The 24,611-nt window shown below is 37.8% G+C and overlaps 1 protein-coding gene across 1 annotated transcript in view; it reads left to right on the forward strand.

Annotated features, from left to right (window-relative positions):
• Nucleotides 1–278: 278 nt before the first annotated feature.
• The window catches only part of PHF14 (PHD finger protein 14), a 142,635-nt gene continuing 118,302 nt past the window's right edge, over nucleotides 279–24,611 (forward strand). The window contains exons 1-4 of the mRNA XM_054384818.1: nucleotides 279–408; nucleotides 11,169–11,818; nucleotides 16,546–16,690; nucleotides 23,099–23,258. Of these exons, the coding sequence (XP_054240793.1) occupies nucleotides 279–408; nucleotides 11,169–11,818; nucleotides 16,546–16,690; nucleotides 23,099–23,258 (1,085 nt within the window). The remainder of the gene's footprint in view (nucleotides 409–11,168; nucleotides 11,819–16,545; nucleotides 16,691–23,098; nucleotides 23,259–24,611) is intronic.

The following is a 24,611-nucleotide window of genomic DNA, read 5'->3' on the forward strand; positions in this document are numbered from 1 at the left end:
AGCCCGGGAGCCTCGTTCGGTGCGGTGCTGTGCTGCCTTCCGACGCCTGAAGGGAGCACAGCTGCTCCGCCGGACAGGCAGCTCTCGCCTGGTTAGCTGGGGGTAAACCTCCCATTCTCCCCTCCCTCACTTTTGGTCATGGATGACTCTGGGACCCCGGTGCCCTCTGGTTCTGCTCAGGTGGTGTGGTGGAGACTGCTCCTTCCTGTCATGGCTATTCCTCCTTTTAAGTATTTTAACCATGCGGACTTCTCATTGTGCCACCTAGTAACCGTACCATGTCTTTTTTTCCTGCAGTGGACCGCAGTTCGAAGAGGAGACAAGTGAAGCCTTTGGCAGCTTCGCTGCTGGAAGCTTTAGATTATGATAGCTCTGATGACAGTGATTTTAAAGTTGGAGATGCTTCAGGTAAATATGCTTCCTCATCTCCTTGGTTCAGAATTACCTCATTTTTGGTTTATGGTTGCTCATTTAATATCATAGGGAGACGGAATGCTATTAGTGGACTGTTGGGACTTGGAGCCACTTGAAGTTCAGTTACTCAGTTGGATATCTGGAAATTCTTATACTGTAGATAAGAAACAGCTGATTAAGCAAAACATCTATACAATACTTGAATCTATTTTTTATCAAGAGAAACCTCAGTATGTTTCAGCAGAAGCATTTAAGTAGCTCCTGTGCTGACTGCCTTATTTAGTTGTGTTTTATTTCTTCAGCGTAGCAGTAATTTTTGAAGTATTCGCTACATTTAGTATTGTAATAATGTTCTAAAGCTATTTTGGTTTGAATCAGTTGGCATAATAGTTGGTTGTCAACTTAAGAACTTGCCTATTTCTCAAGGTTAGTTGCAGTTGGTGAGTGAAAGCCTTAAGCAGGTTTTTAATGTTTTTTTTTAACAATAGATGATGTGTCCATACAGATGGCTGTGCAGAAAGGTATATGCATTGCATACTAGAAGGAAGCCTTTGCCTCCGAGTGGTTTTGTTCTGCAGTCTTTCCTATGTATGCATATTTCTGTATCTGCAGTGAACACCCACAGAAACTTCAAGTAAACAAGATGTTAAAATAAAACAAATAAAGTATATTGGAAGGATGGATGGTAAGGGAAAGGAGGGGCAGGACCATGTTGGTGAATCAGTTGCACATTGGGTGTTCTGTGGCATATGCTCAGGGGATAAACAGAGATGCAGGATGTGTATGATGTAAGGGAAGTGTTATGACAGCTTGTTAAATGACTTTGCTTCATATTTCTGCACTGGGAGCACTGATCTATGTTTTCATGTGAATGTATTGTGCAAAAATGTTCCCCACATCTGGCAGGTTCCTCTTTATTAATGAACTTAAGTGCTTAATAGCAATTTCTCCACTGCTAGTTTTAATATAAGCCCTAATGCTTCTGGGGTCTTCTTTTTTCCCCCCAAGCTTAGCCGTATTTGCCTTGTTTCATCTAGTGGAAGCAGGCTGCAGTTGACTTAAGAGAGTATAACTGATGTCATCTTGCCAACTTCATGGTAATATTTTTGGGAGGGTTTATTTACTTTTCTACCCTTATTTTGGGGATTTTTGATCATTCCTTTTGAGTAGGGGCACTACCATTTGTAAAGACAACTTGTCATAAAAGGGAATTATCTTTAGTTCGCTATTCCCTATTCTGGAGTAGCAATGTAGGCAGGAATTAAAGGAAGAAGAGAACTGGTAATGGAGTATGGGAGATGGATACATAATGTGGAACAATATATTACTTGATTAAAAGACAATCATCAAACAATAATAAAGTTTCCTGTCTCAATTGTGTCTAAGTGCAGGGGATTAATTTGTAATTACTAATCCTCTTTGACTTTTAGGATGTCATATGTAGACACGGTGAGGGGCCAGTGTCTAGCGTTGAGAGTATTTCAATCTCAGTCTTATTTAGAGGAAATTAGATGGATCCTCCTTTGAATAAGCAACACTGAATTGAAAAAAGCATATGAGAAAAAGCCTCATAAAGTTCTATTTAAAATGTTTTACTAATTACTGGTTTGTATTCATATAACTCATACAGCCTTGTTTTTAACATTTCAAAAGCTATATTTATCACTTGTAGGAGGAATTAATGTTCTGTTCAGTGAAGTTTAAAATTTAATGAAAACACTGAAACAGCAGCAGACTGACATTTTGCATATTATTCAAAGATTTTCAATGTGAAAGAAGAAACTTGTGGGCTTTTGGAGAAGTTGGCGGATAGGAAGTTATTAAACATATAACCTCTAAAGTTGAAAGTAAAAAGAAACATGTCTTACATGTAATAGTTGCAGGATATTTGAAAGAGAACATCCGTGCTGTGATTTAAAATGGAGCTGGTACAACATAGCCTAAAATTTGCTTGTACCTAGTCTCTTTGGATTTGGAACTGCTGAAACAAAGTGACTTTTTTTTACACACTCATACAGACACACATAAATAAAATTGATAACTTCAAAGTTTTAAAATTGTTAACTTCAAAGTTTTATATATATCTATGTATATATATACCTACATAAAGAATATGTGTGTATACGTGCAAGCAACCCTACTAGACAAATTCTGGATTGTTGCTGGTAGAAAACAGTATTACCTGCTTTTCACAAAGCATAATGAATATTTCTCCAATAACGTCAAGGCTGTCGCTTTGCTTCACCCCCCCACCCCCCTTTCTGTAACCATAGAGGTGTCTCTATGTGTAGCCTATTCAAGATCAGTATTTAGTGTTTGTTTGAATTGAGGATTGTATTGTGTAGCTCCCTTTCAAAATGAAATAAATGTGGCAGAAGGAAGAAGTATGGTAGTTCCACAGCTCTGCGATGTATATTTATTTGATTCACAAATGCATATATGGATGTTTACAAAAAAATATTTGGAAGTCAGAAGTGAAAGGACCTTTTGAATACTGAATTAAAAGAATGCCAACATTGTTTACTTCCTGCTGACTATGTTGCATCCATATGTATGAGCTCTAGGATGTCAAGTGATACGTGCTTGTAGACAGGAATGTGCAAGTCCAGGAGGACTGAGCCCTGAACAGTTAAGCTTTTACACATGCTCATTGTTCTGTCAGATTTCTTGGATTATGAGATGCAGTAAGGATTTGAAAAGTTGACATTAAGTACTTCTAGGAAGGAATCAACATTTTTGAATGTTTGTATTCAGAATCTTGATGCTTTGGTACATTTTTTTTTCAGTACAGATAATATTTCTAACCACTTGACCTCATTTCCACCAAAAGAAATCCATAGGAGATATGGCCTTCACTTATAGCACATCAAATTTCTGTTCTTTTGGATTTAAGTCACACCAACAAGCTATTACTGCCTTTCCCAGTATAAATACCTCATCATTCTGACTTTTCTGTAGGGAGACTGATTTTAGTACTGTTACATTTGTGTAAATTTACTTACTGTAAATAATTATCAGGCCTGTGGGCTTTTTGTTCTATTAATATTGAATGAAGTAATATGTTCATGGCTTTTCTGTTTCTATGTGATAGAAATTACTAATGCCATGTTTTAAAGTATTGTAGTTTTCTGGTCTTTTATAAACATATTGGAAAATGTGTTCCTTTATTAAGAATGTCATATGTAGTCTTAAGGTAATCAAAAAACCTGCCCTTCTGGAATCAGAGGGCACAACTATGTGACAAAATGACAATGCTGTAATATACTCAAGTGACGTTTTGATGCATAGTTGTGTAGAGTAATGCCCATCAAGATTCCAAAGCAAGGGTTTATCAATTTTCTTCTCTCTTCATTGGTGAAGTTGGTCAGTTTTGTCAGGTTATATATTGAAATTGAAATTATGCAGAGAAATGTAGTGTGGTCCCTGAACAAAAATGATATGTGAATTTAAGGGCTGTCTCTCTATCTCAGTGTAGCTTAGAGGAATGTAGCCGAACACTGCCTTAAAGAACTGGATTCTGTCACTACTACTGCTACATGTCTTGTAGACTCATTTTCAGAGACATTTGTATCCATTTGGGTTTTTGGTATTGAGTATGGAGCCTGACTTGCATAAATATGATGTACTGTTACTGCAATTGAAGGCAGTAGGAGTTTTGTTTAAAATGTGTGATGACCTATATAAATGCATATATCAGGTATTCTGAAAAATCTGTGACTATCTAGAAATAAAAAGTTTAAAATATCTTTATCTTTCTGTAATTCGTTTCCTCTTAGCACAATGGAGATTCCACTTCCGCTTTTCTGTACAGGATATTGTAATATAAAGAAGTGTTTGTGAAGCACCAAAGTAGTGTAGTGATAAAAAATAGTGTACTGAAATGTTGATGAAGAAATTAGTAGGTTTGTTTTTAAGAGTAAAACTTGATATGCAACAGAAGAGTTGTAGGCTGTTTCAGTAGAGAGTGATGATAAAAGAAAAAATGGAACAGCCACTCATTAGTAAATTATCATTTAACTACACAATCTTAATCATTACAGTAACTTCAAGGCTTGACTTTGCAACTGTAATGTGTAGCCCCTCATACTGGAATTCCAAAGGGCTTTTTGTCATTGAGAAAATGAAAAACACGGCCATTATGTCCTTTTGGGTTGTCTTCATTCCAAGTGAGATCTTTTATTCCTATAGATGCCTACCACTTGAAGTAACACTTTGGAGTGACTGACAAGCATTTGGAACTTGCATCTTCGTTGAAAACATTGAGATTTCTGTTCTTCCGTGTATTTACTGCCAGTAGAGAAATAATGTAACAGAAATCTAGGCTTTAATTTCAATGGGTCTGGGCAGATTGGATTTAGTGATGGGATGAGAATATTTTTCTTTTTTTTTTTTTTTTTCTTTCCAAATGTGACTCTGTGCCTTGTCTTTCTAGTCTGTCTGTCACTTATGGAACAAACCCTGGCTTATTGGTACAGTGTTATTCTGCTTGTTCAGTTGGTCTTGCACAGTATTTTTATGGTCTCCTACTTGATTATTCTTACTTGACTTTCTCTTTCATCTCTTTTTTTGTGTGTATGTCTGTCTCTTCTATATTACCTACCACCTGGCAAAGATTCTTCCCTGCTTTACTAACTCTAGCTTGGTGGGATGGTCTGTTTGCAGCCTCTGAGAGTCTAGACATGATCAATGAGGATGGAATGTTTCAAGTGTTTCTTGGGCATATGCTTAATATAGTGCTACCTGGGTTTATACTCAGCATGTCTTGTCCCAGACACATGTTCAACTGTCTTCCAGATGTCACTTCATTTGTATGATATATGTAAGTCTTAGGCATTTCTTAAAAACAGAAAAAGAAAGATATATTCCAGCTCACTATTGAATAATTTGTATTGAAATCCAATTTTATGCATTACTTAGGACTGTAGCTTTGCTGAGGGAAATCATGGGGTATGCAGCACTTCATCCAAAAAAAGTAAAGTTTGGTAACATTAGAAGCTGGGAAACATGAACAAAATTCATGCGGTAGAGTATCCAGTGCCATCTGGGTTATAGCATTGTAAATAAGGCAGTTCCTAATGTCTCAAATGAAACTGGCAGCCCTTAGTTCTGAGTACTTTTGTAATTTGAGTAGATGTCTATTGAAATGCTGTCTGATATAATTACTGTAGATATAATTAGTGTAGAAGTGAGGAAACCGCTTACTAAACAAGCTTCATTTATGTTCCTCTTTCCAAAATGATTCCAGATGCTTCTCTTCTGCTCTCTGGGGTTCGTTGGGCTTTGTTAGTGGAAGAGGCAAGCCCAAAGTGTTTCACTAGCTTTATCCTTCAGATTTCACTTTAAAACAGGAAATAAAGCCCCCTTTTAGAGGGCTGTTTGTTAAGTTAAACACTGTTTTGAAGAATCAGCCTGTCTTCTGGGAGTGGGCTGTGTAGTTACACAGTGTAGCACTTACTCTCTGTATACATGGATGGTCTTATAAGAAGAATATGTTCACAGGGTATTGTAAAACAGTCCTGCAAAACCCTGAGAGAATTTTAACTACTTCAGTGATTTCAGTAGCTTTCCCCTGAGGTCCTGTGCATAGTATCTACTATACAAGACTCCAAAGCTGATGTGGATGGAGATTAATAGTCACTTGTTTATCTTCATTACATTTTTTTGATGTTAATTCTTGAGCCTAATGTTCTGTTCCAGAGAATTCCTCTCAGAATTATCCTTCTTGGATTTGACTGCCACCTGCTGTTGCACTCCATAGAGCTAAAGATACACAAGGTGTACAAAAATAAATTATGCCATTCTCTCAACTGTTATCTCTCATATTTTCCCAGTGTAACTCTATATACTTCACTATTTGATAGCATATCTGGCCTCATCTTGCACTGAGAGTAGCTTGACTTTTCTCCCATAGGGAATGACATGACACGGTTGCCAAGCTGAAAGAGCTATTCTTTAAGAATTTCTTTGAAGAAGAAAATTGTATACTACAGCCTCTTCCTAACTCAAGGTGCATCTGAAAGAGGAACACCTGCAAAAATAGCTGTTATCACAGAACGGCTCTTTCTACAGAAGTACCTAGCACAGTGGATGCATTCAAATAGAAGAGGAATATCCCTTACTATCAGTATCTGGTGTGTACATGCAGTAAGAAAGTGTAAAAAGTGTAATGTGCAAAAAAAACCCCAAAACAAACACTGGATTGAGAGAAGAGAATACAACTAATAATTATATGTTCTCTGATTTATGCTGTTTGCAAGGCATAAAGCAGCCACAGAGTATTCTTAGTGCTGTAGTCATGATGTCAAAGGTTAAACTATACTCGGACTAAAATTCCCCTCCAAAATGAAGTGGAAGCTTAAATTCTCAAGAATTCTAAGCATAATTAGAAATCAAACAACACAGTTAATGTATCCAAAGAAATTACTGTTGCAGAGTTATGATGGGGAAGTAAAAAAAAAAAAAAAGAAAATAATATAAGGTACCTTAAAAGTCCCCTTAAAAGGGAAAAATATACTACCGTATTTACAGTAAGACAGGTAGTGCACATTAGCACTTAGAAGCTGTGAAGTGAGATACAAAACTGCGTTCTGCCTTTAGATGCAAATGGCATTTAATCTGTAATGTCTAGTATGAGAGGCTAGCTTTAGGGGTTACTTTGATGCGTTTGTGAGAGTTGGCAAATGTAATAGGCTGGTTTGGGTTGGAAGGGACCTTTAAAGATCATGTAGGCCAACTCCCTGCTGTGGCAAGGAACATCTTTTACTGAATCAGATTGCTCAAAGCCCCATTTGGTCTTATGTTGAATAATTCTGGTGATGAAGCATCCATAACTTCTCTGGGCAACTTGTCCCAGTGTCTCACCAGACTCACTGTACAAAAAAAAGATTCTTCCTTATTTTTGGTTTAGAACATAGCCTCTTCCAGGTTAAAAATGATTCCACTGTTCTTGACACTACAAGCCTTAGTGAAAAGTCTCTTTTATCAGTGCTTAAAAATATGTAAAGGGAGTCCCTCAGGGATCAGTCCTGGGACCACTCTTGTTTAACATCTTTGTCAGTGACATGGACAGTGGCATTGAGTGCACCCTCAGCAAGTTTGCTGATGACACCAAGCTGTGTGGTGTGGCTGACACACTGGAGGGAGGGGTCCAGAGGGAGGGGGTCCAGAGGGACCTTGACAGGCTGGAGAGGTGGGCACATGACAACCTTGTGAGGTTCAACAAGTGCAAGGTCCTGCATCTGGGTCGAGGCAATCCCAAGCACCAATCGAGGCTGGGCAGTGACTGGCTGGAAAACAGCCCTGAGGAGAGGGACTTGGGAGTGCTGGTGGACAAGAAGCTCAACATGAGCTGTCAGTGTGCACTTGCAGCCCAGAAAGCCAACCGGATCCTGGGCTGCATCAAGAGAAGTGTGGCCAGCAGGTCAAGGGAGGTGATTCTCCCCCTCTACTCAACTCTGGTGAGACCCCACCTGGAGTACTGCATCCAGTTCTGGAGCCCCTATTACAAGAGGGATATGGACATGCTGGAACGTGTCCAGAGAAGGGCCACCAGGATGATCAGAGGGCTGGAGCACCTCTCCTATGAGGAGAGACTGAAAGAGTTGGGGCTGTTCAGTCTGGAGAAGAGAATGCTCTGAGGTGACCTTATTGTGGCTTTCCAGTATCTACTATTTCCCAGCTACAAGAAAGCTGGGGAGGGACTTTTTAGGATGTCAGGTAGTGACAGGACTGGGGGGAATAGAACAAAGCTGGAAGTGGGGAGATTCAGACTGGACATAAGGAAGAAGTTCATCATGAGAGTGGTGAGAGCCTGGAATGGGTTGTCCAGGGAGGTGGTTAAGGCCCCATCCCTGGATGTGTTTAAGGCCAGGCTGGATGAGGCTCTGGCCAGCCTGATCTAGCATGAGGTGTCCCTGCCCATGGCATGAGGGTTGGAACTAGATGATCCTTGTGGGTCCATTCCAACCCTAACTGATTCTGTGTTTCTATGTCAAGAGGATGGAGCCAGTCTCTTTTCAGTGTTGCCCAGTGATAGGGCAAAGGACACTGGGCACAAACCAGAACACAAGAAGTTCCACCCAAACCCTTGCTGGAACAGGCTGCCCAGAGAAGTTGTGCAGTCTTCACTGGACATTTCCAAAACCCATCTGGAAGTGTTGCTGTGCAGCCTTCTTGGTGTGCCCTTGCTTTAGCAGGGGGGGTTGAACTAAATGATCCCCAGAAGTCCCTTCCAGCCCCCACCAATCTGTGACATTGGGATAAGGCCCCTTTGTGTGTCAAAAGGCTGCAATAAGATCTACCTGGAGCCTTTTCTTCACAAGGCTTATAGAATAAGTGCATCTGTTTGTTGCCTTTGTCTCCTTGGTAAACAATTCACACAGGACTTCGTTGTTATAGAATAATACAATGGATTTGCTTGGAAAAGACCTTTAAGATCACTGAGTCCAACCATTCTCTAACTATGCTGAACAACCCAACTCAGTCTTCCCTCACAGGAGAGTTTTCAGCCCTATGGCCATTTTTTCCTGAGCCCCTGCAGGAGCTCCCTGTTCATCCAGGCTGGTTGTCTTCACTGACAGTTTTGTGTTATGATATGTGGGGGCAGCTTGCCCCTGTGCCTCTAAGTCTTCCTTTTTGAAGAACGTCCAGCCTTCCTGGACCCCTTTGCCCTTCAGGACTTTCTCCCAAGGCACACTCTTAGCTGGTCCTGAACAGTCCAAAGTCTGTCCTCTGTAAGTCTGTGGCAGCAGTTTTACCCAGCGCCCCCCTTCTTACTTCACCAAGGAGCAAGAGTTCTGTCATTTCATAATCACTAAGCCCAAGATGGCTTGACTACTACATCATCCACCAGTCCTGCCCTATTTGTAAACAGTAGGTCTAGTGAGGCACCTCCCCTGTGTCAGGAAGTTCTCTTCCACACACTTCAGGACGCTCTTAGATTGTTTCTTCTTTTGTGTTGTATTTCCAGCAGACATCTGGTAAATTGAAGTCCCCTGTGAGAACAAGGGCTGGTGATTTGGAGACTTCTGCCAGTTGCTGGTAGAATGCCTCATCAACCTCCTCACTCTGGTTGGGTGGTCTGTAACAGAATATCTGCCTTGTTGGCCTTTCCCTAATTCCTGTCCATAAGTACTCAGCCTTATCATCACAGTTGTCGAGTTCTACACAATCAAAGGACTCCATAACATACAGGGCCTCTCCTGTATGTAACACCTCTCCTTCCCTGCCTATCCCTTCCAAAGAGCTTATGACCATTCATTGCAGTACCTTGTGTGACTCCATTCTCATTTTTTTTGTCTGCCTCTCTAAAGGTTTAGAAACGTTTACCTTCTATTAGCATCTTGTAAAGGAACTGATCACAGGAATGTCCTGATCACTAGTAATACTGCTGATTGATTTGATTTTGTTTTGGTTGACAGTTATACAATCTCCATCAGGTACTTCCAGATTCTGTCATGGAAACTGAGTTATTGGCTAGTCATAGACATTGTTCTGTGGGGTGGTAATAAATGCCAGGTAAAGTGTTTAGCATGCTGACCCCACTGTTGAGTTTGTTTGGCTTTATACAGATACAGGTGTGCACAGATTCTGTGTGAGGTGATACGGAGTGGTGGGGTGTTTTTTGTGGTAAATGAAGCAGCTAAGGATTTTTTAAAATTTGTAGCCATAGAGTCAAAGAATCATTTTGCTGGAAAGAGACCTTTGAACATCAACATGTTTCTTCTTTATCAAGAACTTGGTGATGGCTCTGAACAAACTGAAAACTGAACCATTGCCTAATAGATCTTGCATTGGATGAAGCAACTTAGTTTTTTCTTGCTAATTAAAAAAAAATAAAATTTTTTTTGAGTTTTTCATCATTAAAATTACTACTATAAATGGAAAGTAGTAGCTGAATGTAGGATGAGAGATAGTAGAGATGGATGATGTCTGTAAAATTTAACAAGTTAACTTTTCATTATTTCCCAGTATTTTTTACATGTAGTTTATAGTACAGACGCCTTATTTTTGTGATTTTTATTTTAAATACAAATGCTGCTTTTTTTTTGTATTGCTCAGATTGCCCTGTGTTAATTGATGAAAGTAGTGACTACACACAGAACAATACCATATGATGGAAGATAAGATATGATACAATACCAAATGCTGTAAGGTTAGAATTTAAGGATGGATGTGAAGGTGCAACACTGAGTGAGGCATAACTTATGTGGGATCAATACATGTAGTAATGTTGGAAATTAGAAGAGCTCCCCTAAATCAGGAAAATAATTGTGTACTAAAGATGAAGGTGTAGGATTATCCATACTATTGTTAGTACTTGTTACATAAACTCTTCAATTTGTAATCTTAAACCTCTTCTGTTGGTTAGGTGATTTATTTTGAAGATTTCTTTAGAGAACACCTCCAGAACTTAAAAACTGGAATGCTCTTTCTTTAAGATGTGACTTCACATGGAAATTATTCTGTGCTACTGCTCTTTGTTAATGAACTGCAGTTCAAAGAACATTTAAATGTTCATTTAAGAAATTCTGCCATCTTTTTTTTACCATCTTATAATGCACTCATGTTTAACAGATTCTCAGCATACCACTCGAAATAGCAGTATTTGGACACCAGCTGAAAAAATAGGTGGAATACCTAATGAGGGAGGAACATGCATCATTCTTTTGTTTAGCAACTTGCTTCAACAGATTTTATTTTTTGGGGGTACATTTGTGTCGGAACTTTTTTTTAAATTTTCATATGCTCAACAGATTCTGAAGGAAGTGGTCATGGGAGTGAAGATGCATCAAAGGACAGTGGTGAAGGTTCCTGTACTGAATCAGAAGAAAATATCTTGGAGGAGGAACCAACAGAAGAGAAAGTAGAAGAGCAACAGCCAAAAAGCTCCACTGAAGAAGAGGTACCGACAGCAGACAAAGAGGTAATTAAAACTGAAAAGAAAGAGCAGGAAGATGAAGAAGAAAAGCCAAAAAAGAAGAAAGAGAAGGAGAAAGCAACTGAACCTGACACAGTGGCTGATGAGCAAACAAATGAACCAAAAAAATGGAATTTACGGAGGAACAGACCTTTGCTGGATTTTGTATCAATGGAAGGGCTAAATGACATGGATGACTATGACAGTGAAGATGACAATGACTGGAGGCCTACTGCTGAGAAAAAAAAAGGTAAAAATGCACTGCGAAAAGAGGGGAGTGATGGAGATAATGAGGATGATGAAGATGATGGAAGTGGGAGTGATGAGGATGACAATGATGAGGAAGGCAATGAAGAAGATAACAGCAGCACCGCTAGTGATGGAGGATCCAAGAAGAAGAAGAGTAAAGTTCTTAACAGGAATAATGCAGATGATGAGGAATTGACAAATGATAGCCTGGCTCTTTCACAAAGCAAGAGTAATGAGGTAGTGCAACCAACTTTCTATAATCTATCTCTTGACAAATGGAAGCTTCTCCCCAGTATCTATTCTGTTAATTTGAAAAGTTAAACTGATTGGCTGGAATTGTGTTTGCAGGATTAAGCAAAGCAGCAAATCTGTGCTAAATAGGCCCTGAATATTAAATACCCTTGCTTGGACAGTTTGGCCAATCTAATGCCATTAAAGTCAATAGAGAGACTTCTCTTGACTTTAAGAGGGATTAGATTAGTTCTAAAGCAAAGGAGGTCCAGTATGCAAGACTTACGTTTGAGCATAAATGTTGAATATCTGTGATGTTTTAAACGTTAAAACATCTGTGACATATTCATAAAATAGCTAAATGACAGATTATTATTTATTCTGCCCCTTCTTTGAGACAAACATCAAAGTCTGAACACTAAGTTCACAGGTAGAAGAATTCTAAGTAAAGAAATAAACCCACTGGGTCTTAAATCATGACAATCATGATAATTGATGTCAGGCTTGCTTATAATGCTCACAAATGAGGTAATTTCTTACAGTACTAAAAAACATTTGGGAACTATTTTTATTATATTAAATATCTTCTGATTGCAGAATGTGAAAATTCTCTAAATGTTTAATAATGCAACCTTTTTTCCTCTGCACAAGTAGAGTTGCCTTGAAGGTTGTGCCTGTGGGAAAGGTGTTAGGTTGCCAGAATGGTTGGCTTCATGTCCTGTAGTAGCAAACTACATTCAATTTTCATCAAATACTTGCAATGTCAACATAACATTTGATAAGTAATAGTGGTATGACACTAAAGTTCTGTTCTTCCATTTAAATTTTGTCTTAGTGTGTAAAATGACAGGGAACTAGACAGAATATTTGGAAGAATCAGTTATGCCTATTTCAGATACTTTGTTTTGTATTATATATGCATCTATATGATTGCAGATGAGCTGTACCGTTTTACTTCCTAGTAATAATTGTGATTGGGAAAAAGGTGACATAATTCTGGTTTTTTGTTTGTTATTTTTTGTATAGTCATCTTTTATTGCCTAGCTCTGTAATTCTAGTGGTGTTACCCATATTTTTTGGCTTTGGACTTGAAAGTGCTATACCAGTACTAATGATCAGAACTTCAAACAGACATAGGCAGTTTTCTTTCATAGTTGTTTCCCATATCAGAATGGAGATGCAAGTCTACATGCTTAGGAATATAATCTTGATTATATCCATAATTTCCATTTACTCAAAAAAATTAGGCTTATTTGAGAAGCTCAGAGCTGTCTCTGGTGTATCTTCTGTGAAGATTCTTAATATACATGGACGTCAGACTCTGGTCTTGCCTTGGATTTAGGACACTGATCAAAGGCTAAAATGAAAATCTCAAAAATTGAAGTTCAGATAGTAATTTCATAACTGATAATTCATCTTCACTGCATGTAAAGCAAAGTACTGTTTATCTTAGCAAGTCTTGCAGCAGTGAGTATCAGTAGACTGGATTATAGGCTAATATTTAGATTGATACTTAACTATATTATAACAGTGTATTTTCCATTACTCTAATGTTATAAAATGGTAGGAAAGAAATAAAATTCTGTCTAGCAGACAAATCTTGCAAAATCTCATTACACTGAAGAAGGTCACTTTTTAGAAAATCAGATGTCTGAATGCATAATTAATTAATTAAAGAATGTTCAGGTTATTAATTCTGAACATAAGATCGTATCCTTAGTATGCATTCTTCTTTTCCTTCCTTACTTTTTTAGGGTAGGTGGTGGAGGAGGGTGTTGACAGCAAGTTGTTTAGATTTTATTTCTGTGTAATTTCTATTTTATTTTTCTATACTTTAGAAAAATACTTTGAAGTCTGCATATACAGTATTTTACCCTGTGCTGTAAGGAAATACTATGTGCTTTTCTACTGTTTTAAGCACAGAATACAAACTTAGCTTTCTCTTCTAGGATCATGCATCATTGGTAGATAAATAGTGCTTTTCTGTTTTTATCATTGCTCACCACTTTATGGGATTCTTCTATTCTCAATAAGGTGGTTATTTTATTTATTAATTTTTTGTTTTATTCCTCTAAAAGATGTTTATAGGCATATTACTTGAAATGCTCACTTGTTCATTTACACCACAGAAGCAGGAATGACATAGTGATTTAGCTAAAATCCTTTTCTCCTACTTGAAAAGGGAGCAGGACTTGCTCAGGAGATGGCAGCAGTCGCCATCTCTACATGAAAGTTCCCATTCTTTAGACGTGGATTTAGCTTCTGGAATGGGGTCTTCAGGTGCTTACATGGATGAAGCAGGGCAGAGCAGCATATGTTCCAGACCACTCCCTCTCTGTGTTTGGATAGAAAATTTATTCTGCTATTCTATTTGACCTGCTGGCTGTCTTCACATAATGTAAACTAGATCCAAATTTGATGCCCTTCCATTATTGTCTTATTGCTTGTTTCTTTTCTTTTTTGTTTTGTTTGGTTTTTTTTCCTCCCTCCCATGTTTGCATATGCTCTCTCTGCCTAAACACCTGGTGTTACTTCAGTGTTGTTTTCACAGTGCAATTCTGTTGATTTAATTTAAAGTAATAGTTTGGGTTTTGTTGTTTTGCTTTTTTTCCCCTCTTTTTTTTAACTACCAGATCTTAGGCTTCTGTAGCAGTAGAGATGGCAAATTTCTTTTAGACTTCTGTTAGTGGAGCCAAGTAACTGTTTAAGTCAAAGGTACTGTCAGAAAGAGCTGATTTCTGTAAATCTCTGAGAGGGATGTGCCACTGCACAGCAATTCTGCCAAAGTTAAGAGAGTATCTACTGCCACTTTCCTATCCGTAATGTGAATGGTAAGCCAAGTGTGGATATTTTGAGTAATGATGGGCCACAGTATTTTTGAAGGCAAAAAGAAAAGGACAAGTTTCTTGCTTTCCTTAAACTGCTTTGGAACTTTGTCCTAAGAAGAGGATGATGGAAGAAATGTTCTGTAAATCTGATGTCTGTGGTGGAGAATCTTGCATTTTTCACAATTAGTTGCCTTCCTGTAAGCAAGCATGACTGTGGGAATGGTTTTATAAAGTTTGAATTTTACTTCTGGATGAGAGAGTTGGGGTTTTTTATAGCTTGTTTCCTTATATTAAGAGGAAATGCCTGGGAGAGCCAGAAGTCTTTCCTAACTGCTACAAGTATGTGTTTGACCTTTCCTGGTTCAAAAATGTTACAACAAGCCACCTCTGCTACTTGAAGTAAACTATTCGAGCCCAGCTTTAGGTGGTAAGATTATTTTACATCTTTATCTTGCATTAAATTCAAGCAACAGTTTTCCCCTTGCCCTCCAGATAGCTACGCAGATAAACCTCAAGTACAAAGAGACTTTGCTAATGATTCACTGTAAATTTTGTGTGGAGATTTAACTGTATCAGATCGAGAGGCTCTCGTGAATAACTGCATAGATTAATGTGACAATTTAAGATCCTTGAGGATGAAAACCAGCTTCAGGTAGCATTCATGATACTTCTTACCTGCTTAGGCTGCACAGGCACAGTACCGATTCTGTGTTTTAAATCGTAACTGGGAGGTTAGAATGAGAAAATGGGAAAAAAAATATATTTTGAGAGGGAATTTTCCACTTCTTTTTTTTTTTTTCTGTAGAATACCACAACAGTTTTGGAATATTCTGTTATTTTGAAGGGATACCATTTAAGCTTGAACTCTCAGCCTCTAATCTGCCATTTTTTTATACTGCAATTATTTTTCACTGGTGTGCCAAATTTCGTACTTACCTGTATGCCTTCATACTACCAATGAATGTAGTTCAAGCTCAAGGCTTGCCTTTAGTGTAAAAAAGAAAAGAAAATGTATGGCAGCTGTGAATATTAGTAGAAAAGACTGGTTTTATCTCACAATGAAAAGCCTAAATGGATTTTATGAAAAAAAAAACTGTACATAGAGCTTTATTTGGTTTTTAAAACTATTTTCTATTTCCTTAAAGAATGTAGCTTTTAATAAAGAATTTCTCTAAGTGGTGTAGTTCACAATCCACTTAAAGAAAGTTGCCAAAATAGGGCAATGTACTTGTTCTGCAAATCCTTACTCCTGTATGTAATCAGATGAAAATAAGTTCTTATAATTTTAATAAATAATATGTTTTTACATAGAGACAGAAATTTGTGTTACAAAAAAATAGAACTGAGTTGGTAATTTGTTATAGTTTACGTAAGTGAAAACTTGGCAGGCTTGTCTGTATTTTTATACTTTTTAGATCCATATGAGTGGTATTGTTTGTTTGTTTGTTTTTTGCAAGGTGTAGATTTTAACATTGTTCCAGATATTGGGACGTTTGAAGGTCACATTTGGCCTTAGTGTTTTCCTTTTGACTTTTAAACGTTGTTTTAGGAATGCATGTTTGTTTCTCTTTGTGGAATATAAAGGTGTTACAGACATGTGTTTCTGTCTGAGGAAATATGACCCTTCGCTGGCCTTTTGATCTTAACAGACCTGTAGATATACTGAGATCCATCCTTTCTCCTGTAGATATATATTGAGATCCATCCTTTCTCCTAGCTCTTACATTTGTGGATGAAGTGTTTAAATGTTCTGATCACAAAGAAAGTTTTAGTCTTGTGAAAATAATTGCCCATTTTTTCCTGTTTTGTTATTAAAAAATGTAGCACATAACAGATATTTTGGTTTTTTTTAAATAAAATTGCAGTTCATAGCATAATCCATGTGTCTTCATTTTTCACTATTAGGACTCATTGATCCTTGAGAAGTCTCAAAATTGGAGTTCCCAGAAAATGGACCATATTTTGATTTGTTGCGTTTGTCTTGGAGATAACAGTGAAGATGCTGATGAAATCATCCAGTGTGACAACTGTGGAATAACAGTGCATGAAGGTAATGTAACCCTTCGTTCTCATTGTGGATGAAAAGCACATGCTTTGCTTTTAATTCAATTTTTACTTGCTTTCTTCAAAAAAAAGTGAAGCCTTTAAACTCTAGCAGGTGACTTTTTGTAACACTGCATGGATTCTTTTTAATGGTAAAGCATCCATCCTCTACTTCAGCAAAGCAAGTGTAAGCAATTCTGGGACAAGACATGGTCTACAGATACCTATGTAGTGAATCGTAGCCTGTAAATACTGGAGCTATACATTGTATTTTCAGGGCTTTAGAATATTCTATTAAATGTGTTTTGTCTTACTGATTTCAGTATATGAATTTGATTGCATGAACTGGGATTTAAGATCATGAAAAAAGAAGGCCTCCTAATAGGAGAGACAATCATAAAGAAGTTGCAGCCAAAACCAAAATGCAATACAATAATTCCTTTTCGTTCCTGTTGGCTTAATCATTCAACTTGGATGATTTCAATAAACAAAGTGAGAAGTAGTTGGAGAAATAGTTACTGTCTAATCATATAGACATTGCTTTCAACCTTGAATGATTTTGTTAAGGTTTATAGAGGCAAGATTGATTCTTAATATCACTGGCTTTACTCTGTACCTTATAACTGTGTGGACATTGGCTATGTTACTAAGAGTCCTTCGTACTTTTACACACAGCTGCTTTGTAGTTTGAAAAATGTGTTCCAGGGGTAAGTCAGTCTGGCTTGTAAACACATTGGAATTCCAGAATTTGTTCTTATTTTTTCAAGTTGCCTTTAGTAGGTAGATTGCTGTGGCTGCAGACACCATGCTGTAGCAGGAAATTTGTTCTAATATCTGAGCTTTTGAGTTTTTCAGAAAATGCAGTTTCTAGCACAGAAGAGGCTCCTATTTATCGATGGGATAGAAATTGATGCAGTGTTGTTTACCTGTGTTTGCCTGAAGTTTTGGAAGAATAATATGCCTGTCTGTGAACTGATTTTGATACTTAGCAGATGTATTTTGCCAAGAATCTTCGGCTCAAGATGCTTGTTATCCTAAAATGTTGAAACAAAGCTGCTGGAATAATGTTGGAATACTGTAGGGCTTTTGTATGCAATTTCAAGTTGTGGTATAAATTGATGTGTTTTCTCTACTTTTCTATAGCACTGTAGATACTTGTTCAGAAGGAAATGCACTCTTTTCACACCCTACTGGTGTCCAGCCCAGGAAACCAAATAATGATGATACTGATGATTTTATTGTTCTTTCCCTAAAGACCTTGTATAAGCTCTCCTTGTTGACTGCTAGATAAACTGCTTCACAGGATGGGGTCTTGAACCCTTGGCTTGTGCCTTTGTGCTCTGCTGATGTGGAAGTTTCTGTCTACCACAGAACCTTTCAGGTGACTTAAAAAGGTTCTTGTATGGTGGCCATTCTTGAGTCAAGCCTACTTCTGTACATCAGGGCTCCCTTCCTTCCCTGAAGGGAGCTCTTGCTCTAGGTGTATATTGTTGTGCATATGGCTCCATTGCTTGTACACCTGTGTGCCTGGTACTAGTGCCTTCTACTCTTGAGCACCTGGTGCAGCAGCTGCCTGTTGAGTTCTGTTTTGTATTCTTTTTGACTTGCTCACTGGTGTTAATTGACAAGATTGTGTTCATCGAGAAGATTGCTTGCTTCTGGTAACTGATGTGCACTTCAGGAGAAAAGAAGGGTGATAACCCTTCTTTGGAGTTCTCTTTGACTGTATGTGCTGGTGTGTGTCCAGAGAAGGGCAGCAGAGATGGTGAAGAGGCTGGAGAACAGGTCTGGGGAGGAGCAGTTGTGGGAACTGGGGTTGTTTATTGTGGAGAAGAGGAGGCCAAGGGGAGACCTCATTGATCTCTACAACACCCCTGAGGTCGAGGATAGCCTTTTCTCCCTAAGAACTAGTGATAGGATGAGAGGAAATGGCCTCAGGCTGCAACAGGTGAGGTTTATGTTGAATATTAGGAAAAGTGTTTTTACTGAGAGCGTGGTCAGGCATTGGAACAGGCTGCCCAGGGAGTCACCCAGGGAGGTGTCCAAAAACATGTAGACATGCCATTTTGGGTCATGGTTTAGTGGGCATGGTGGTGTTGGGTTGATGGTTGGACTTGATGATCTTAAAGGTCTTTTCCAACTGAAATGATTCTGTAATTCCAGAAGTCATCTGGAAGCAATTCTGTGAGTGCTCATGTGGAATACGGCAATGTGGCCAAGAATTGGAGAGGGTTTCTGATTGAGACCTAGACTCATGGACCCATTCTGAACAGTTTTACTTGAATTATTGGCAGGTTTTGAGATTCTTAGAAATGAAATTTCCTTTTCAATGCACCTGTTTGCTGTGTGATGTCCATATCACCTGCATGGCCTGCATCACTTGGCTAAAAGCTATCTTTGCTATGCAGACATGTCCAAAATCTATACATTTTGCAGAGCACATAACTAGATCAAAATGACAGAAATCTGGAATTGCCTCTAAAAATGAGTAAGTAGCATACGATTTTAAATCCCACTATTATACTTTACATTCATCATGTATATCAGACAGCCTGTAATTAATTAATGTGTCCATCAATTAAAAAAGTGTTCTCATTTCACACATTAACCTTCCCCCTCCTCTTCCTCCAAAAAAAAAAAAAACCCAAACCCCTAAACCAAAACCCCAATTATTTAATTTTTAAGGGGAAAAAATCTTTGTCCCTGAATTTGTGTTTGCCTCTATGTGGATATAATTCTTACTTCTTTTTCTAAAAATCATCTTTAGGCACTAATCTGTCTTTTCGGAAAAATGCTTTTGTGGTGAGATCTTCTTAATAGGACACCTCCAACTGTGGTGTCAGGATTTTTGACTTATTGATTGCAACGTGTTTGAATAAAATGCTGGTGCATATCACAGCATGTGCCATAACTGAAGGTAGTTCACTTGCCAACTATTGCCCTTGAGTTAGTCTCTGTGAATTAAATGAGAGAAGTTTTCTTTTGTTTTGTTTTTGCATCCCCTCTATTTGTTTCTTACTTTACTGTGATGTGTGTGTTGGGGAATAAAATTTCTCTTGCTAAAAGCAATTAGGGTCATTGCCATTTGCTGAACAGCGTAGTAGAACATTTTTGCATTTTCACTTTGTCATTTACCCTAGTCTGCTGCTTTCTGGTCTGAAAATTCATTTTGTGAGATCATGTTCTTTAGTACTCTCCATTTACTATATAAAAATACTGTTCTGGATTTATGATCCTTGAATTGACTAATGTCTTGATTATAAAGTGTTGGTCTAATTAAGGGTTGAACATAACATATTTTGAATGTTGTGATCTCACAGCATTTAATATTTGAAAACGTAAAATTTCTCTTAAGTTACCATTTTAATGATCGTTATAATAAGGCCATGTTCCATAGTATGTGTAGATGTATTTAGTGTATACAGATGTTCTGTTTGGCAAAAAATTACCCTCCCAGAGAAATTAAGGAACAGATGAAGCTAAGGCAAGAATTGGGTCTCTCTTCTTCCCTCAGTGATATACATTTCAGACCAGTTGTTCTAATGGTAGCATTTTAATGTGTTTGCAGTTTTGTTTTAATGACAGTCACATAAAATACCAAAATGCAATTGACAGATTACAATGCCTTTAAAAACAAGGAATAAAAAAAGTTTCTTTTCTGTATACAATAGCATACGCATCAATTGCACAACTTGGCTGTAATGGTAGTAGATGCTGTTTGTGGAACAGTAAATGCTCTAAGAGTTTTAACTTGGCCGCTTCAAAAGAAGCATAGCCAGCAGGTCAAGGGAGGTGATCTTCCTCCTCTGATCTGCTGTGATAAGACCTCACCTAGAGTACTGTGTCCAGCTCTGGAGTCCTCAGCACAAGAAGGACATGGGTCTGTTGGGGTGGGTCCAGAGGAGTGCCACAAAAATGCTCAGAGGGCTGGAGCACCCCTACTATGAGGAAAGGCTGTGATAGACTTGGGTTGTTCAGCATGGAGAAGAGAAGGCTCCAGGAAGACCTCTTTATGGCCTTTCAGTACTTAAAGGAGCCTATAAGAAAGATGGGGACAATGCTATTAGAAGGGCCTGTTGCAACAGAATAAGGGGTAATGGTTTTAAGTTATAAGAAGGTAGAGTTAGACTGGATGTAAGGAAGAAAATTTTTATGATGAGGGTGGTGAAATATGGTGCCAGGTTGCCCCAGGAGGTGGTAGATGCCCCATTCCTGGAAACAATCAAGGTCAGGTTGGATGAGAATCTGAGCAACCTGATTTAGTTCAAGATGTCCCTGATAACTGCAGAGTGGTTGGACTAGATGACCTTTAAAGATCCTTTCCAGCCCAAAGCATTCTATGATTCTGTGACTTTCATGTCTTTATAGGTTAATATCACACAAAACCAGTGGGAGGCATGGAGTAATCTAAGAATATACAAACACGAGGATTTAATGAACTTTATATTTTAAAAGGGGCTCTCGGGGTATTCTAAAGACCCAAAGTTTAGGAGTTTCATGAAGATTAAGGGTGGCATGCATTTTAGGTGAAATGTTTCAAAGTTACATTCTTCAACATATTTTTCCAGTCAAAGGTGAATGTGGTTGACTTAGTCCTGAATAGGTCACAGGTGCAGTGAGAATAACTGAAACCGTGGAGTTTACAAGGTGTGTGTATAGTTTCCTCTTTTCCTTTGAATCCTTAAGTAGTCACACCACCTGCACTGCTGTGGTGCTTTTAGATTACCTCCTGATGGTGCTTGGGAACACTCAGTCTTAGCTGTCACTAAGACTTCAGTACAGATTGCGGCAAAAAATCCAGTTAAAAATCCAGACAACTCTTTTTTTTTATCTATCTGAAAAGAAGAACCTAGACTTGTATTGTTAGAGAAGCAATGCTTAATGTCAACGCATGGTCAAGATGGAAATAATTACGGCACGCATTTGCCATTTTCTAGTAAAAAAAGGATTAAAAAACTCAGGTAAAAATGAATGATAAGTATACTAGAGCAGCTATTTCAGAGTGAAGGTAAAAGTTTGGGGAAGTCACCATCCTAGTTTTAGCAAACTGATGACGTTTAGGTTAGAAAAGATGAAGAAGCATCAGTGTTTGAAAGAAATGGATTTTATTTTGCCATATGGATTCGTTTTAGTCTATTATGCAGAGCTCTGTTTCTGTCACAAGGGGAGTTTGAGCACTGTCGCTGTTTTATTACAGTCAGCGGGTAATGAACCAAAGTAACAAATCATATTGTAATTTAATTGCAAAATTCAATGGCTGCATTTAACCTTTTAGAAAGTCTCTACTATGTTCTAAGTGTTGACAGTAAAATCATTTTTTTTTTCCTCTTAATGATTAGCAAAGAAATGTTCGGTGTGGCGTATGCAGAAATAGTTCTGTGGTGATAAACTTTAAAATTTTCCTTATTATATTTGTATTTATTTTATTTCTTTTATCTTACTATATTATTATATGTTATTTCCTTACAATACTACTCTTGTGAAGAAAATAACAGTCTTTGAAATCACTTCAAAAATACTGCTTTCCTAAATTTGTGGTGACTAAACAAGCAGAGATGCCTTGACAATCATAAGGAACACAGTGGATATAATCAATACTAGAGAAAGTGAATGTTTGAGTCTAGCATTTAAAACAAGATGAAAATGAGAGTGCTTAAAAAGAATTAATATACTTCATTAGTCACCGGTGTGGTGTCTCTAAACCATCAGTCTGTACTCTGCAAACTATACTTTGATTTTGAATTTATATAAGGTCTTCTAAACTCAATCCTACAACCCTTAAAGTATGCAAATAGTGTTTTTTTATTTCATGTGTATATTCTGTTTTAGTTGATTTGAATGCTGAATGCAAAGGGGAGAAAGGGAGTTGAGTTTATTGACTGTGTATTCCTTACTTTGTTGACTGTGTATTCCTGGCAACCTCTCAAAAAAACCAATCCAACTCCTCCCCAGAATAATGTTAATTTTCAGAGTAGGGAGAAGGAGAAAGATAGGAATATCCAAGAGAAGCCTGCAGATGCTTAACAAATTCCATAGATTCTTTCATTTAACTTGAAATGTAAAAATGCTTTGAGATATTTTCACTTTTGTTTGGTCTTTCGTGTCCGGATTTCTTTGATTCTTAATCGATAGTTTGGAAAAACTGCTTGAAGAATAAAGTAAAATGGTCTTTTCCTCCTTGTTTTGCAGTTGCAATCTGAGACAGTCACAAAATATAGATCTCTTATTAGAATCAGAATCTCATTAAAATGTTAATTTAACATTGAAGATAGTATTTGCAAACATATTGTAAGCTTTCTTGGGATTCTTACTGTCATACCTCTGAATCTGTATGTGTGTACGTTTCCTGCTGAAATCATAACTGTCTTATTTCTACAGTTGTCTTATACTGATCTTTCAATTTTTCTGTGTGTAGGTTGTTATGGTGTTGATGGAGAGAGTGATTCTATCATGAGCTCAGCTTCAGAAAATTCCACTGAACCTTGGTTTTGTGATGCATGCAAATGTGGTGTCACACCTAGTTGTGAATTGTGTCCTAACCAGGATGGGATCTTCAAAGAGACTGATGCAGGCAGGTAAGAGTGAAGAAGTGATGTTTTGAATCTGGTGTCATCTTACATTTAAAAGATTGGGCTTCGCCCTAGTCTGTTGCTAGAGAGACATTACCATAATTTAAACTTTGCCCATATCCTCTTTCTCACCTCACTGTTGAGTTGGATGCGATTTGGGTAGTCAATCACCTAGGCTTTTTTGTGTGCTTCTAATTATCTTCATGATCACTATAATATTAGGAATATGTCGTCTTAGGGCGAATTAAAGCATGAAAATTTATGCATCTATGAGGAAAAGATGCACCTCAGTGAAAGAAAGATGAGCATTTATTCAGGGACTATTAAGTCCTGTTCTTTGCTTCAAAGTCACCATTTATTGTTATGTGTATAGAGATGTCTTACTGGATGTACCAGAACATACTTTTTTTTGTTCGATTAATCTACTTCTTTCTTAACAAAAAAAAAAAAGCAGGTGAGGGTCATTGGAGTCTTTAAAAAGAAACCTTTTTTTTTTTTTTTTGCATTTGCATCAGGAATGCAGTTTAGATTTGAACAGAAAAGTTTCCTGTGTGGAAAAAGTTAATATCCTGTAAACTCTTAGAATCATAGAATCAACTCTTGCTTTGTATTCAGACATCTACAAGGATAATGGCTTGAAAGACTTCTCACTGAATCATTGACTATCAACAGCATGGACTGGGGACCTGAAACTTAGAGAAGAATTGTGTTTGGGTTTGGGTTTGCTCAGCTTGGGGGTTGGAGTGAAAAAAATAAAGGGTTTGAATCCCTTGAGTCTAACTGCTGAGTAGTAGTAGTATTGTGTTCTAGGGAGGACAGCTAGTGTGACTGTTCTCAGTGGTTCTCCAGTGGTGACTGAGCTTGTAGTTAGTGTTTAGTATCTGCTATCAGTCACTGTAAAATCTGAGCATGTGTTCTGCTACTTCAACTTAATCAGCTGCCAAAAAGCTGCATTTTATGCCTCGTTAGTATTGTGCTTCTTTCATGGTTAATCCTGGAGAGTAGCAAAACTAAAGAGCTCTTCTGCAGTTAATAATGTCACAAAAAAAGAATGATGAAGTCGGCAGCAGAGGGGGGGAATACCATCCAGACTCTCAACTGGATTAGGAGAAGCATTTGGCCATTGGGAAAATCAAGACGTGCTTTCAAGAAAGGAAAAACGGACTTTATCCTTTATTCTGCTTCATGCAAGGTAACACCACTCACTGCAGTCTTGTATAGACTGCTCAAGTCAATTGACTTCCAAGTATGATGGAAGTGAGACAACTCTGTGCTGCTTTTTAGGAGAGACAATGATCGAGTGTTGCTAATGTCAGGTAATGGAAAAAAAAGAAAATTATCACAGAATTTTCAGGGTTG

This window comes from Indicator indicator, chromosome 11, assembly GCF_027791375.1.
Source record: "Indicator indicator isolate 239-I01 chromosome 11, UM_Iind_1.1, whole genome shotgun sequence".
NCBI classification, from domain to species: Eukaryota; Metazoa; Chordata; class Aves; order Piciformes; family Indicatoridae; genus Indicator; species Indicator indicator.